The sequence below is a fragment of the Nannospalax galili genome, unplaced genomic scaffold, assembly GCF_000622305.1.
Source record: "Nannospalax galili isolate Female #2095 unplaced genomic scaffold, S.galili_v1.0 scaffold183, whole genome shotgun sequence".
In the NCBI taxonomy this organism is placed as follows: domain Eukaryota; kingdom Metazoa; phylum Chordata; class Mammalia; order Rodentia; family Spalacidae; genus Nannospalax; species Nannospalax galili.
In genome coordinates, this window is record NW_008350555.1 from 3,724,735 (window position 1) to 3,741,474 (window position 16,740).

Consider the following 16,740-nt stretch of genomic DNA (forward strand, 5'->3'; position numbering starts at 1 on the left):
AGGGAGGCTATGGGAGGGTGCCATCTGGGAAGTGGGTGTATAGTTGAATAAGATGGTTTGGGATGTTCTGTGTGATATACACAGACTACACAAAATCAAATTTTAAATAATGTATTATATTTGAGGAGGAAGCATCGAAATTTACATCATGCTAATTAGTAGCAGTGATAAACATTATTATTGAAATCTACCCGATGACTTTATATCCATGCTTAGATGCCAAGGAGCTCAGAAAGTAACTGACTGTGACTAGTAATAATCACTAGTATTGTCAGATGCATACAGATTAGAGATGCATGTGCCAACATCTCAGTGTTAGTAGTAAAAACAATGAATCTTTCTGCAAGGAACAATATATTCTAAGATGAAATGGAGATCTTTTCTAAAGGTTAAAAACTCATCCAATTTTATGTCTTACAGGGCTTATACTGTGTTCAATATTGTACAACTGTATTAATTCAACTGTGAACCTAGAAACTTACAGCCACTTGTGAAAGAGATGCACTCTTGCTCTGGAGTGTGTTACTGAAAATGCTAAACCTGTAATGAAATGCTTCTTCTAATCATGTAGTTATTAAAAATTTTTTAAAAAGAAGTGATTGCAGAAAGCAGAGTTGGATTTGCAACCAGCTGAACAGCTCCATTGTCTTGAACCAGAGGTACTTATGTAGGTACTTCAGGTAGTGTTATTTATACTTTTTTATATACCTGAAACATTGCGCAATTTTAGAAAGCTAGAACACTAAGCAAGAAATAATTGTGGAGGTGAGATGGAGAAAGGAAATTATTGAAAAAGTAAAATGAATAGGACTTGGTGTTTGATTACAGGTTAGGCAAGCGAACGAGGTATAGAAGCCACCAGATGGGCCCTCAGATCAGTTGGGAGGTGGCAGAATCCATTTGCTCTCAGCGTTTATTCAGCATGTATACCTCTGTTCATTGACTCCCTTCCAGACTCTGGCCCTGGACTGCCCTAAGTTACAGCCTGTTCCTTATGCATAGCCTTGTATTTGCATGCAGTTCCCCCAGCCCTTGGTCAGCCAGTTTTCTGTATCTGTGATTTCAGCATCCATGGATTCAGCCAACTTCAAATCAAAAATATTCAGAGAACAATAACTACAACTTTGTTGTTTGAACATGTATATGTACAGACTGTTTTTGTTATTATTTCCTGAATGATACAGAACATTTATACTGTGTTAAGACCAGTAACTTAGACTTGGTTTAAAGTATGTGGGAGGATGTGCGTAGGTTCTACGCAAAAGCTGTGTCATTAGATCAGGGACGTGAGCACCTGTGTATTCTAGTATCCTCCAGATAGCCTAGGACTGATCTCCCGGGAGACAAGGAGACAGCCAGACTGCTGTGCTTACCCAGCAGCAAAGACCTCATAGGCCCCTCGAGGTTATTAATTGGCAAATCTGCTCATTAAAATTCTAATACTGGTATATGCAGCAGGGCACTTTATAATTTTTAAAGTGTCCTCCTGTGATGAAAGCATAGATGTGCAAAGGCCTCCAGAGCCACCCCCTGCCTATGATTATGAAAAGTGGTCTCTGTAAACAGATACCTCCAAACTCGGAGGGTTGTTTTCTTGCCCTGAGCAGCTAGCTATTCCAGAGTAAAGGGAGGGTCCAGAGGTTGAGGAATTCAGAGTGGTGACACCTTGCCACTCTCCTTAAGGCAACAATGAACTTCAGCCCCAGGGTGTTTCTTTGTCAGCCTGGGTGACCCTGTAACAAGAACCTGCCTTTGCAGGGGAAGGGTCTCTGTGCAATATAGGGCCTTTGTTTTTAAGTGTTGACTTAGTCTTGTTGAATTTTATTCCTTCTCTACATTCTCCACTTACACTTAGTAATATTTATATCCCACTGCTTCTCAAAAAAAAAAAAAATAGCAAAAAATGTCCTTTCAGAGTTTCACACTACAATACGTAGTGTCCCAGAAGTAAGTAGGATGGGCAGGGCTCAGAAGAGACTGGAAAGCCCTGAGCTGTTCTCTCATAAAAAATGCCGTTTCTGGGCTGAGAAGATGTTTCAGTGGTTAAGAGTATTTGCTGCTCTTTGGTTCCTAGCACCCATGTTGGGCAGCTCATAACTGCTTGTAACTCCTGCTCCAAGGGATCTTCTGGATCCCACGGCCTCTTCTGGACTCAGGGATACCTACATTCACATGCATATACACACATATACTTAAATAATATAATTAAAAAATAATAAAATATTTTTTAAAAAGTACCATTTCTGGGTTTTACAAATATCATGGTTCATAGCAGTCTCTCCAGTTGGCTGGTAGAGGTAGCTGTTTTCTAATTCTTACTACTGTCCATCAGATTGTTTTGGGGAAAAGATGTGAAAAAAAAACCCGAGTCAGACATGGGACAACCACTTAAATAACAAAAATGATTTAAAACTCTTAGAAATATACATGTAGAGTTAAAATTAGAAATGGAACCAGCATTCCTAAATGCTTGGAATTTTTAGCATTGAGTTTATGTAATTACTGAATGGTTTGGGATGGGGGCTCTTCAAGTTGAGTGAGTCAGCTGTTCTTCATGAAGTGGGTCAGGCATTCCATTTCTCCCAGAGTTCATGCACCTGTGTCCTCAGCAGTTTTACTACCAAAATGTTCTGTTATGATTTATTCTTCAACCCATGATTTAAGAAAAAAAAATTTAACATTCCAATCTACTGGGAATCTTGATGTTTCTGCTACTAGCTTTCTTTCACCCAGTCGCTCAGTGGTCAGGTGGCATGGACTGGGTGATGCCACTTTTAAAAATGCATTGAACCTTTGTCAAATTCTTTTCCTTCCCATTTTAACCCAGTGTGGCTGTTTAGAGCAAAGCAATTTTCACTTATAAGCTAATTATGATAAACCTCACTTGTAAACTAACTCCGTTATAAACTTAACAGTGTACTCTAAGAATCTTGCTGCTAAAGCTTGTTTTCAATTGAATAGGCCATGCATGAGTTCTTAGGGTCCTAACAGTCTCTGCATTTACTGCAGGAATCCTAGAGGCAGATTGGTTTCTAGAGATCTGTTAACTGTTTCCCTTATTATGTCAACCAGGAGTATGCTGTGAACTGCCACGTGATCACCTGGGAGCGGATTGTCAGCCACTTTGATATATTTGCATTTGGGCATTTCTGGGGCTGGGCCATGAAGGCCTTGTTGATCCGTAGTTACGGGCTCTGCTGGACAATCAGTATCACCTGGGAACTGACCGAGGTAAGACATGGTCAGGGGGTCATCAGGGTTTCTCAGAGCTCACAGTGGGTGTAGAAGAAGCAGTGAGGTGTTAGGCAGTAGTCAGTACTGCCTCCAGTCCTCCAGCCTCTGGTGTACGAAACCAAACTTACATTATCCTATGATAATATTTGGTACCTTTGTTTAAACAGCAGGACTAAACAAAATTGTGTACTTATTGTAGTATGTTCCTGGACCATAAGTCTTGAAGAAAAACAAATGAAACTAAGCTAAAGAATGAAGTTAAAGTCCAAAGTGAGACAAACGAAGAGGAAATCTGTGCAGAAGTAAATGAATCACTTTACCCACTAGAATTAGGTGTTCTGATTCCAAAGGTGTTTTGTCACTGATAATAGCTTCCCAATAGAGGTCCCTTATCAGAAGTTTGCCTGAATTAATGAGAGATACACTCTTGAGAAACTGTTAACAAAATGAACGTTGGGGAGCAGCTTCACTACTGTTCAGTTTTAGATCATTAATCATCCCAATGAACAGAATTTGGCCTCATACACAGTATTTTCCAGAGCCAGTTAGGTGAGCTAGGGTATGTTCCCAGTTTGGGAGACTCGAAGTCTGGGATCCAGCTGTAGACACGGCTGCTTCCTTCTGAGGGCTGCTTTGGAGACCTCCCAGACCTCTCTCCTGCCTTTGCCCACTGTGCTGGCACTCTTTGGCATTCTTTTGCATCACCCCGATCTCTGACTTCATCATCGGGTGACCCTCTCCCTGTGTTTGTCTGGGCTTTCCTGAGATTCTTTTTACAAGACATGAGTCATAAATAGATGAGGACTCACTCTATTTCACTCTGACCTCATCTTAAATCGTAACCTCTAAGATAGCTCCATTTCTTTCTGAAGGTGAGTTCTCCTTCTGAGACACCGGAGGCCAAGGCATGGGAATTTTGAGAGGATGAGGCGCAGCTCATCCATAGCAGTGTTCAGCTTCTCATATGCATCACTGGTCTTCCCAGTCAATGTGGAAGGCCGTGTGTATTTATTCCCATTGCACAGACAGAACAACTAAGGTCAGCAGAGCTTTGCAGAAGAGCCACACTTTCATTTCAGATCAAAGCCTGCTTTCCTACCATTAGACCGTGTTCTACCTCAGATTCGAAGCATCTTCCCCTGACTGTGCAAGACAGCTGGCCTTTCTCAGCCCCGCTTGCTTTCCCTCTTTCAGGGACATCTGCTGCCCCTTCTGTGCTGATCCCCTACACACTGTAGTCCCCAATCCTAAACACCTATACAACCACTGAAGGCTTCCATCCCCTTTCTCCCACTTATATCTGATCCATCTATTGTGTGAAGTGTTTATCTTCACTGTGTAGCCAAACACATCCTTTGCAGACCTCCACCAGATCAAGACTCCTTCCTCCTACATACTCTTTAGTAGTCCACTGCTCTTGAAATGGAATAAAGACTTTGAGTCAGCTTGTAAGTCCAAAGAGGAACTGACTGCTACCTCCCAGCCTGGCCTCATTGAGCTTCTCTCTCCCAAGCTTTTCCTCCAGCTGTCTTTGTTCTTCATATTTCTAAAGACCTTTTACCACTGTCCACCAGAGCCCTGGGCACAGTCCTTCCCTCTCTTTACGTACTCACCTATTGTCTCCCTGGCTCTGCTTCTGAAAGAATGCTTTCCCTGCCCCTCCACTAATGACACTCCATGTTTAAACCCTATGCTGGATAGCTTTATTGTCAACTTGACACACCTGGGTTGAGGGAGCCTCAATTGGGGAATTGCCTCCATTGAACTGGCCTGTGGCCATGTCTGTGGAGCATCTTCTTGATTGTTGTGTGACATGGGAGGGCCCAGCCAACTGTGGGTGGTGCCACCCCTGGGAAGGTGGGCCTGTGTTGCATAGAAAGCAGGCTGAGTAGGAGCCAGGGGAGCAAGCCAGTAAGCAGTGTTCCTCCATGGCCTGTGCTCCAGCTCCTCTTTCCAGGTTCCTGCCCTGAGTTCCTACCTTGGGCTGCCTGATGAACTGTGACCCAGGAGATGTAAAATAAAATAAACCCTTACCTCCCCAAGTGGGTATTGGTCAGAGTATTTTGTCACAGCAATGGAGAAACAAGCTAGAACAACCCCCCAAAAAGTACCTCAACTTTCACGTCCAAAACACATTTTAGACATGTGATAGACATTTGTCTTCTCTCATAAGAGGTTAGGACCCATGTCTGCATGTCCCAGATCCAAGTACTGTACCTTACATACCACAGGTGCTCCATAGTTTTATTGTGAGTGAATGGTGGTGCCCCTGCTCCTCAGGTACCATCTCTTGTGATATATCTTGCCCCAGAATCTGGTACCCCTAGATTGAAGGGCATTTTCCATGGATACCCTGGGCATATTTTGGCAAATAAGTATGTCACTGGCTTCTGTAGTTTCTTTCTTCCTAATCTCAGGACCTGTGTTTTAGCTGTGCCTGGTGACTTGGAACCTGGGAAGACCCACAGGGATAATGTCAACCTCCTCCTCAGCTCAAGAACACAGCCACAGCCCTCATATGCAGTAGCTGTCCTGTGGCTTCTCAGTAGCAGGCACATCAAGAAGAAAAATTCCTCTTGGTTTTGTGTTGCTTCTTACAGAATGCTTTCATGGCTACGGCTGTAACTTCACGGTGTTCATTACATTACTCATGATGACATCCTCATCTCTTCAGAGAACTCCCTGGCATATTCTTTGCAATTTCACCTTTAAGTTGGGTCTTCACACAGTAGGGTGCGCTGCTCTGGACATACAGATACACCCTTTATTTTGGGCAAAATTGTTTCCGAAAGAGACTTTTGTTTCACACTTGAGCTTACTGTCAGCCCTCTCTGGAATGCTCTTCTCTCCTTTTCTGTCTCTTAAAATGGGTCGTTCCTGTTGAAGTTCCTACTTCAACATATCTTCCTTCCAGAAGCTTTTTCCAGTCATCCTCAGTCAGAGTGAGCCCATCTTGTGCCCGCAGTATTCCATATGTGTCACAGTTGTAGTCCGGGCCCCTGTCTAGCTTCTTTTGTAGCTCTTGTTATCTGGATACCTTGACTTCCTGTTGTCCTGTGTGGTACACATCATGGTGCCTATTGGAAGATCACATCAACCGCTGTGCATCAGCAGCTGGAGACATCTTGCTCCCGGTTTCCTTCACCATGACATCAAGAGCCAACTTTCTGCTTTTACACTTACTCACTGGTTTCCCACCATACTGGCATAATTCCCAAATGCCCGCCATCCTTTCTCAGGCCTCTTGTTTGAGGATTATGTGAGCACCTTGTTGTCAGATGCAAAAACTTCTCTTTTTCCCCTCCCAGATCCTTGCTGTGTCATTTAACATGATTCATTGGTATTTACTTTTTAGAGCTGCCATTGTTTCTTTAAAATCCAATCCTTAAAACAAAACAAAGCAACAGAGCAACAAAGCAAAACAACAACACGCACACAGGCATGGACACGCACGCACACAGATATACTTGTTGTTTGCAAAAACTCTGCAATGTAAAAAGCAAGAACCTGACTCACACTGTTATTGTTGTTTTTGTATACATTAGGAAAAGAGAAAGCAACTTTTCTGAACCAGCATGTTGTTAAAAGGAATGTATGCATGGCACCCCAGTGATAGCGTTTTTCCAATCATTATCTTTGTGTTCCTCAGCTTTTCTTCATGCATCTTCTGCCCAATTTTGCCGAGTGCTGGTGGGACCAGGTCATTCTGGACATCCTGTTGTGCAATGGCGGTGGCATCTGGCTGGGCATGGTCGTTTGCCGGTTCTTAGAGATGAGGACTTACCACTGGGCAAGCTTCAAGTGAGTCCTCTTCCTTTGGACCTTGGGTAAGGTGTATATATTTGGGGCTTTTACAAGGAGTAGGTTTTAACACAGTCATTCATGATAAGGGGTAAAGGTTGGGAAGGGATAAATGCCATGTTAGCAGTGAAAACTCACAGATGATTATAAATCTGATTTCAGACATTGATATGCAAAATATTGCTGGGTATAGTGGCTAACATCTGTCATCTCTCCACTTGGGAGGCTGAGGTTCAAAACCAGCCTGGCTATATAGCGAGACCCTGTCTTAAAAAAAACAAAAACCCAAAAACAGAACAAAAAGGTAAAGGAAATACTAAGTCATTTATGATTTTCTTTTTTTCACCCTGTATACTTAAAAGTTCTAAGCACCTTCTTGGTTCAAAATAATTCTCAAGTCCACTCCTTCCTTTTAATCCATACTGCCTCAACCTGAATCCAAACTCTCAGTCCTGGGTTAAATGGACTCCTGTCCCTGAGGATCATACCATTGCTTGAATGAGCTCTCGAAGAATAGATTCATGATGTCACACCACTGTCATGACTTCTCTGGGTCTTCAGTACTAAGAGTCCATCCACAGACTGAGAGGGAGGACCCTTTTCCATGTCCTGCCATGACCACACAGAAGCCCCTCCTGTTCACATGGGACTAACTCGTGTTCTGCATACCAGGCCGCACCTCCTTGGCCGACTGGCTTACCTCATCCGGAAGCTGTCCCTGACTCTAGTTTGAGTGCCACATCCCTTCTCTGTGCTTCTGGAAGAACAGTACATGTAGCTGTCATTACTTTATTCTGCTCAGCTCAGGTTGCTCCTCACCTTGTGGCAGGAACCATGCCACAGTTAAGGAGGAAGAGGTCCATGGTGATGATGGAAGTAGTAGTTTGCACATCTGAAGCCTAGTTTATTTTATATAGCAAGACATGAGCATCCCCCACATCATTCAATATCTTCTCAAAGATGATTGTACAGGACTTTTTCATGTATATCCCAACATATAGACATATAATAACCTAGCTGACTAGTTTCCATTATGCTCATCATTGTCTCGAGGGCTTTACTGTTATAAGTAAAACTATAGTGAAAATCATGGCATATACCTGTGTATCTGTGTGCTTTCTAGTCTTTTTCTTTTGTAAATTTCTTATAGAGTACACCAATTTAATATACTCTCACCTATCTTGAATATATAAATATATTCATTCACTATTTCTTTGAATTTCTGTGATTTTCATACAGTATAATTTGGGGGAGGGGCTTTTTGAGACAGGGTCTAGAACTCGCTGTGTAGACCAGGCCAGCCTCAAACTCACAGAGATCTGCCTGCCTCTGCTTCCCAAACGCTGGGACTAAAGGTGTGTGCCACCATGCCCAGCTCATCCAGTATAATTTGATGGTATTTAGATCCCCTACCCTATCCACACCGCCTTAGTGCCTCCACCCAATTTAATGCATTCTATTATAATTAAAATAAGGCTTATTTTAATTATAATAGAGTCTAATTTGTGTCTCCAAATGTGGGTCCTCAGCCATGGGGTAGGAGTGGGGGTTAGAATGCAGTGAATTCCTTTTTAAACCTTTCAGATTTTTCCTACATGAAATTGAAAGGCTCTCTAGTCTAATTCTTTTGCAGTGTATGTCCCTTTCTGCTGCTTTTTATAGGTCAGGGATATTAATGTGTTGTCATCAGTGGAACTTTTTTCCATTCTGTCCTCTTTTTAATTTACTCTGGGTGGGTTCTTCATTAGAATCTCAAAATGTTTCATCTTTTTGTTCAGATAATGTTAACATATATTTTCAGTTTTCGTCTCTTCCCCTACCCCTGACTGCCCACAGTACTTAGAATCCAACCCACTGCTTTGTATATGCGAAGCAAGTTCTCTGTCACCAACTTACACTCCCAGCCCTCTTTTTATTTTGTTTTGAGGCAGATCTTGCTAAATTGACTGTGAAGGCCTTGAATTCACTCTATAGCCCAGGCAGACCTTGAACATTTTAATCCTCCTGATGCACCTCTGTTAGTTTTTATTACAGGCTTGCACCACTAGGCCCCACGCCTTTTAGTTCTTCATTGATACTGTCTTTTTCTTTAGAAGTATTATGCTTGATCTTTCTCAGATTTATTTGTTGTTTGTTAAGTTGTAGTGTTTGGTTTGGTTTGGTTTGGTTTGGTTTGGTTTGGTTTGGTTTGGTTTGGTTTGGTTTGGTTTGAGATAGGACCTCACTAAGTAGTTCAGGCTGACCTTGACTCATTCCTCCTGACTTAGCCTCTTGAGTGCTGGGGTTAGAAGCCCACATCATCATGCTTATTCTGTCTCAGATTTATTTTGGTATGTGATGCAAAGGGTAGATTTCATACCACTAATTAGCCAGTTTATCTTAGTTCTCTTATTAATTTCTTCTTTGCCCACTGAGTTGAGAGACCTTTTTAGTGCTTAAAGGTATTTTACGATGTAACAGACAGTGTCTGGGCTAGATGCTGCTCCAAGCAAGTGGGGCAAAGTGTCACTGTGGAGCCTTGAGACAGCCCTACTGATAGACTGCTGCTCTTATTTGGTAGATGGCAATATTGAGGCCCAAGTTTGGTGACTTGCCGAAGGACAGACAGCCACGAAGTGGTGGAGTCTGAATTTACACCAGGCTGACTCAGATACAACCATAATACTTACCTATTTTTATCTATTTATCCTTTATATTCAACTTAGAATCATTTTTTGAAGATACCAGAACATAAACACACTATTAAACAAATAAAAGATTTGGTATTTTTAAGCCACATTAAATATATAAATTAATATAGAATAAATAGATTGACATTTTCACTACATTAAATATTCTTCTTTTGAATCAGAATATTTCTATTTCCATTTTCTAGGTCTTTCCATGTTACCTTTGGCATTTTAAAAATAAAGATCCTTTGCTGTTCTTGTTCATTTGGGGGCAGTCTCTGATCTCTTCCTAGTGTATCCCTGTGAATGGGCTGGCAGGTGGATAAAGGACCAGACCTTGTCTCCTCTACTCCTCTGCCCCTCTCCCTCTAGAAGGAAAGGTCTGATACCTTGTTACTTGTGTTTTCAGCACTGAGCCTACAGTCTAAGTCCTAAAAGTCCTCTGTATAAATATTTGTTGAATTAGACTCCCTATATGTATTAGATGATATTTGCTTTGGATTTTGGCTCTCCTCAAGCATGAAGGTTGGGATTATATCCAGCTCTGATGCTAACAAGACTGGTCTGTCACAGCCAGCTGCCCTTTGAGTCTAAAGCTTCTCATTTATAATATGTTTCTGTTATGAGCCAGGGAAACTTGAATGAGTAATTCCTAGGATTAAACCCAGGAAAAGTTAAACAGCACTGTCACCGTACTCTTGGGGAGAAAAAAGGTGAGTTTTCCAAAAAGGACATTGGTGAGCTCAAGACCAGGAAACAGGAACCATGTTACCAAAACAGCATCCCCTGGGAGACACACAGCAAGTGGCAATAGCAATCTGCATTCTTCTTGGACAGATTCCATACTGTGTCTTTAATGCTTGCCCACTGCTTTTGACACCAGTTTACAAGCAGCCCTCTCCTGCCTCAGCAGCACCCTGACCCCTGGCCCCATTGACAGCGCTGTACCCTGCCCATCATCACTGAAGTCCCTGTCTGATGTGCTTCTGTCACCTGTGAATGGAGAGACCTTTGCTTGAGATCCTTCCAATGGAAAGAGCTCTTTGTTTTGAGTATTGGTAGAACATCACCAGTGCAGTTTTCCCCTCTCCCCTTCTTTCTCATGTCTTTGGATTTCACGGGAGCCATCTTCTTCCTCCAGGGACATCCATACCACCACAGGGAAGATTAAACGCGCCGTGCTGCAGTTCACTCCTGCAAGCTGGACTTACGTGAGGTGGTTTGACCCCAAGTCTTCCTTTCAGAGAGTGGCTGGCATATATCTTTTCATGATCATCTGGCAGGTAATCTTACAGATGTCCATTCTAAGGGGAAAAACAAAAACATAAACCTTCTTGGGATTTAGAATTCACAGTAGTTTACATTGCATCTCAGCTAGATACTTGCGAAGATACCGGCAGCTAGCATGCAGAGTAAACAAAGCAATACTAATTTGCCTGAGGACTTGCTTCATTGTGGAGACCTTTTAAAATTACGAATTAGAAACCTAGATTGCCTGGAAAAGGCCCTGTTTGGCATCTATCACCCAGTGAAGTAGGCACAGCATTGTTCTGTAGAGTAATCATTTTCAAAAGCAGAAGAACAGGGAGGAGGCTTTCTCTTTTTGTTTTTATTTAGTTTTAAATTTTGTGGTGCAGAGTATAGAATCCATGGTGTCCATGGAGTGCCAATCCAGCTCTCACAGATACTGAGAAACTGAGGAACAGTTATTTATAAAAATGAGACATGGGTTAGCATTTAGCCTCTTTTTTTTCTTAATTGGGAGACATGATTGGATTTACCAAGGTGAGATGGTATAGCTTCCAAAATGGAAGCACCTTCTTGGCTTTCTTTGGAGCACGTCTTTCCTGTGGTCTTGAGCACTGTGCTGTGATCAGCTGTCCATATGTAGCACTAATTCCCAATCTGCTTAACTTGTGTCCTTAAAGTTAGTGCCATGGGAAAACAACACATGTTGTATCTAAGAAATGTACATGACAGTTCATGTGATATGTTCTCAAAGCACAGTGACCTTTCCTGTGGTCACTGTCCCCTGCTAAGGATGAAAAGCCAGGCTCTGGACAGATAGTGGTCACATCCTAGCTGTAGGGACTTTTGTGCTGTTCCAAGAGCTCAGTGTGGAACACTGAGGTAGGATGCTAATCTCAGAAAAAGCACCACTAACCATAGGTGGAATTTGAATCCACCCTTTGAATCTGTTTTTAAGAGCTGCCTTTGGTCAAAGATTGGTCTGTCTGAGGTGTGGTACTCTCCTGCATAGTCATGTCTTAGAAATGAATCTGGAACTTCTCTCAAATGCATCTCTAGACTCTTTGGGTAGAATTTAATTTATCTGGAGTTGGACTTTCTTTAGACCTAGCCTGAGTCCCAAAAAGCTACACAGCATCTAGTTTCACGATTGCTGCAGGGTTGAAAGCAGTTTGTCCTGACTGTCTCAGCAAATCACACATGAGCCAAGTGGCAGTAAAGCAAAACAAAGCCAAAGAGAAAGCATGACAGATAGCCGATGACTAAGCCTTGAGCACGCCTCCTGCCACCCCAGCCCCACCACCCCAGATCTCAGTTGGTCAATGCTCATGTACTAGCTGTTAGTAGTTTAGGTATCAACCCCCCGGGAGACCCCAGTTATTTTCTGAAAATGCTTTGGACACACTGGTTATTTTTAACTCTAGAATGTCTATTTGAGGAATGTATGCTTATGACCTAGCCTGACATACCAGGATGACTAATTTCTCCTTCTTTTTCAGCTGACTGAGTTGAATACCTTCTTCTTAAAGCACATCTTTGTATTCCAAGCCAGCCATCCCTTGAGTTGGTGTAGAATCCTCTTCATCGGCTGCATCACGGCTCCCACAGTGAGGTAATTCTGTCCAGCCTCATGATCACAAATCTACTTCATGTTTTCCTGCTTGGCAGTCGCATCAACTAGCAGTTTTTCTATGAAAATGCCATTCTAAGTAATTTTATGTAGAACATGAAGGAAATGTTTTGAAGGAAACGTTTAGAGTTTTAAAAAAGAGATTACTCAGTGCCACACCCATAAGACTGTTCATTACTTTCAAGCCCCTGTGCAGTCTGTCACTACTGGTCCTCTGCTCTCACATTCTGTTATAAAGTAGTGAAGGTGACACTGAGATTTCCTAAAATGAGATTATTGGTAAGTACAGAAGTTGTTATGGTAGAATTGAAGTCATGAGTAACATTACTTTTTAGAAGGAGACCTTTGTGGGGCTGGTGCCATGTCTCAGCGGTTAAGAACACTGGTTGTTCTTCCAGAAGACCTGGTTCAAATCCCAGCACCCACATGGCAGATAACAACTGTCTGTAACTCCAGTCCCAGGGGATCCAACAGCCTCTTCTGACCTCCGCGGGCATTGCACGACATGGGTGCACTTACCTACATGCAGGCAATACACGCACACACATAAAATAAAAATAATATTTAAAAAAAAAAAGAAAGAAAGAAAGAGACCTTTGAGATTCAGTTAAGCTGACTTCCTTTTCAAGATGCCCTTGTAGTCCTCCAGGACAGCCATCGGATGGAAAGTATTCATGTAGGGTAAGAGGAGGGATGTCATTCACTGTCCTTCATGGACACTGATCTGGGCATTTCAAAGCAGAGCATTGTCACTTGATTTAGTTTTTGGTTTAGCAAGGCATTTACGTTTTATAACTCATGTGGAGTTCAGGCCTTAATCAGTAGCCACATCAGGATCCGCCAAAGAGACAAATATAAACTAAGCAGTTAAAGGAGTTAATTTCAAAAGCCATGGGATTATTTAGTTTATCATTTCTCTTTACATTTATTTATTTGTGTGTATATATGTGTGAGTATGTGTGTGCCATGGCACTCATGTGGAACAACGTGGGAAGCTCAGTTCTCTCCTTCTACCTAATTTGCTCTGGGGATCCAACTCAGGTTATCAGACTTGGAAGCAAGTGTCTTTACCTGCTAAACCGTCTCACCAGCCCAATTTGTCATTTTTAATATGTGTTTGAACCCCACCAGTAGAGGGTCTCCTTTGGAAAGAAGGATGTCTACCTTGGGCAAAGAGACCCCACAGCCAGCAGGTCCTGTCATCATCATCATCACCAATACCAACACCAAAAATAAAATTAGAGAAGGTATCTCGATCTTGGATTGAATAAAACAAACCAAGTAAGACAAGGCTGAGTCCTGTATAATTAAACGTCAAATTCCATCTTGCTTTTTTTTTATGACCCAAACAGGAAAGTGACATTTGATAAGCCAGCAAGACTTTAAATATCATAGGCCAGTGGCCTTACCTTGTAAATGCTGGTTTTCTATAATGGTTTGGAGCTGTGTTCACCCATTCCCCACTTAAAATTTTACTTAGTTTCAAAACTCATAGCTTCATTTTCAGAAATAATTAACAGCAATCAACAAAGTCAATAGGAAGGAAAATTAATCTTAAAACACCAAATAGCAAATCCCAACTGGTTTACCATAGAATTTTAGCACTGTTAACATTCCAAAATAGAAACTAGAATCTGAAAATCTACTGGTGTTGTGGAATTCTGTACTTCAGACATTACATGGCTATTGGCTGTCTTCAAATCAGAGCAGCTAGGATTACCTGCATCATGAGCCCCTTCCCAATCAGGAATATAAGAGTTAGCAGTTTCCAGCTGGAGAGAGGGAGACTTTGGTGGTGTTGCTGCCTGTAAGTTGCCCATGTTCCTTTAAGTAACCTCCCTCCTCATGCTCTTGTAAGTTACGCCAAATAAACTCATTGGTACATCAAGGTAACCCTGGGGAGAATTCATCTTTGGCCTACTGTTGCCCTTTAGATCTGGGGTAAATAGAAATAGACTCCCTGGGAAAAGTGACACAACAATATGTTTTTAACTTTTGAGTGCTCCAGAGTTTTTCCAGACTATTTTCTATACAATTCCTTTTTTGCTTAAAGTCAGCCATTTTTTGTGCATTTATGTTGCTTGAGCAGTTCTTATGTAAAAAGGTTCCTTTAAGTGACTTGGAAAGATAGATGTGCTCTTGTGAATTTTAATGCCTATCTCATTTAGCAAATTCAGAGAGAATGCACAGGCCTCAGGGTAAATCCTGGTAATTTGCATCACTACTGCCATTTCCTCATCTTTGATGAAACTGGACATGAAGTAGCTTTGGGGAGCATTGAGTAAACTTTCTTTTGATAATATAAAGTTCAGTATGAGGGGCTGGGTGCAGCTAGAGGGCAATGTAGTCGAGCTAGTAAAAGCCATCAGGTGAGGTAAGAGGGGAGACCCTGCATGCAGAATTGTTTACTCTAGGGACTTTGAGGCAAGGTGATTATAGTTCATGGATGAGCTTTAGGTATCTGAGTCTCACAGGGCTTTCATGTCAGATTTTGCCAGCATGTATTGTGTGCCCTTGCTATAGAGTTTCTCAAATCCTCAGGGGAACCTGTGACCTTCTCCTTTGCCAATGGTCAGCTCCTGGTTCCTGTGCTCCCTCCACAGGCATAGAGTTCAGGTGTACTTTTGAGACTTCAAGCTACACTCTTATTTGACAACAACTTACCAAACATGGCTGTTAAGCTCTAGAAATGTGCACAGTCTACATGCAAATCATACGCAGACATACCAGATTTCAAACAGTTAATACAAAAACAGTATAAAAAATCTCATTCTGGGTTTTTGTTTGTTTGTTTGTTTGTTTGTTTGTTTTTGGTCTTTTTGAGACAGGGAATCCCTGTAGCCCCAGCTGTCCTGGAACTCACTGTGTAGACCAGGCTGGCCTTGAACTTAGAGATCTGCCTGTCTGCCTCCCAAGTGCTGGGATTAAAGGCATGCATCCAGCTTCATTCTGGTATTTTAATATCAGTTTAAATACTGGTCACTCTATTGAAGTGAATTTTATCTGTCCTCTTTATCTTAATGTAGCAAAGGGAAAATCTAAATGGCATCTGTGGCTCATAGCGTAATTAGGTCTGTTGACTTCTGCTGCTCTGAGCATTTGAACACCCTTGTTGATCTTGTCAGCAATTCAAGTCATGGCATGCAGCGATGGTGAGGTGCAGTAGGACCCCTCCAGTGTCTGAGAACCAAAAATGTATACATTTTGTTTGCTGGTTCCAGTCAGTACCCATTGTCTGATGTGCCATAGGAGACAGTAGAAGAAGCCTGAAGTTGACTCTCTGGAATGTCCTCCACAGAGAGATTGGATTAACCCAGCTGCCTTTCTTCAGGGCTGTGGGAATGAATGGGGCTAGGCCAAGGCTGCCTTTGCCAACAGCAAAGCTCTGTAAGCCAAGTTCTCCTCACTTCCACTTGACCCCAGTTCTCAATCTCTGACTGAAATGTTTTCTTGGGTAGACTAGACCCAGCAGCTGGAGTACAGCAAGCAGGGCAGGACAGGTTTCACATTCCCTCTGTCAAAGTGACGTAATTATGTATGGCCTTGATCTTCGAGAAGCCCTAACTGAATCCCAATTCTGTTCTTTCAGACAGTACTATGCTTACCTCACCGACACGCAGTGCAAGCGCGTGGGTACGCAGTGCTGGGTATTTGGGTGAGTATCTGTTATTGCAATCGTTTAAAAAAAATTTAAGCCCCTATATTTCTTTGAATATTTCTTAAGTGTCTTTCAGTATAATTTCCCATGGAGTCAATTAAGGTTTGTCATGTATTTTTGTCAGGAAATTGGAAAATATTCCCCAAAGAACTCAAAGACCTTATTTTATGAAATAAAGTACATGGAATATGAATCAATTGAACTTGTATGACATGTTTGAATTTGGGTCATTATGTTGTCCTGGCCTTAGCTGTACCTCATATTATTTTGACCCTAGAAGACCTGCTTGAAACAGCTGCTGCTTATATAGTAAAACATAATTTTATTGCTCAAAGAGTTAACACAGCCACGTGGTTACCAATTGCTGTGTTGTTGTTGTTGTTTATACAAATGCTGTGTCATAATTTGCTGTTTATCTGATATGGAAGAATTCTCCAAAACTGCCTTGAATGTCAGCCTCTCACTTCAGTGGTGTCATCCTACTGCTTCAAAACCAACAA

The 16,740-nt window shown here is 42.0% G+C and overlaps 1 protein-coding gene across 2 annotated transcripts in view; it reads left to right on the top strand.

The window, feature by feature from the left end:
- The window catches only part of Ptdss1 (phosphatidylserine synthase 1), a 72,828-nt gene that overhangs the window by 38,318 nt on the left and 17,770 nt on the right, over positions 1-16,740 (top strand). For both annotated transcript variants that reach the window (XM_008847860.3, XM_029570812.1), the window contains exons 5-9: positions 3,073-3,231; positions 6,884-7,035; positions 10,846-10,987; positions 12,452-12,564; positions 16,172-16,237. In XM_008847860.3, the coding sequence (XP_008846082.1) occupies positions 3,073-3,231; positions 6,884-7,035; positions 10,846-10,987; positions 12,452-12,564; positions 16,172-16,237 (632 nt within the window). The remainder of the gene's footprint in view (positions 1-3,072; positions 3,232-6,883; positions 7,036-10,845; positions 10,988-12,451; positions 12,565-16,171; positions 16,238-16,740) is intronic.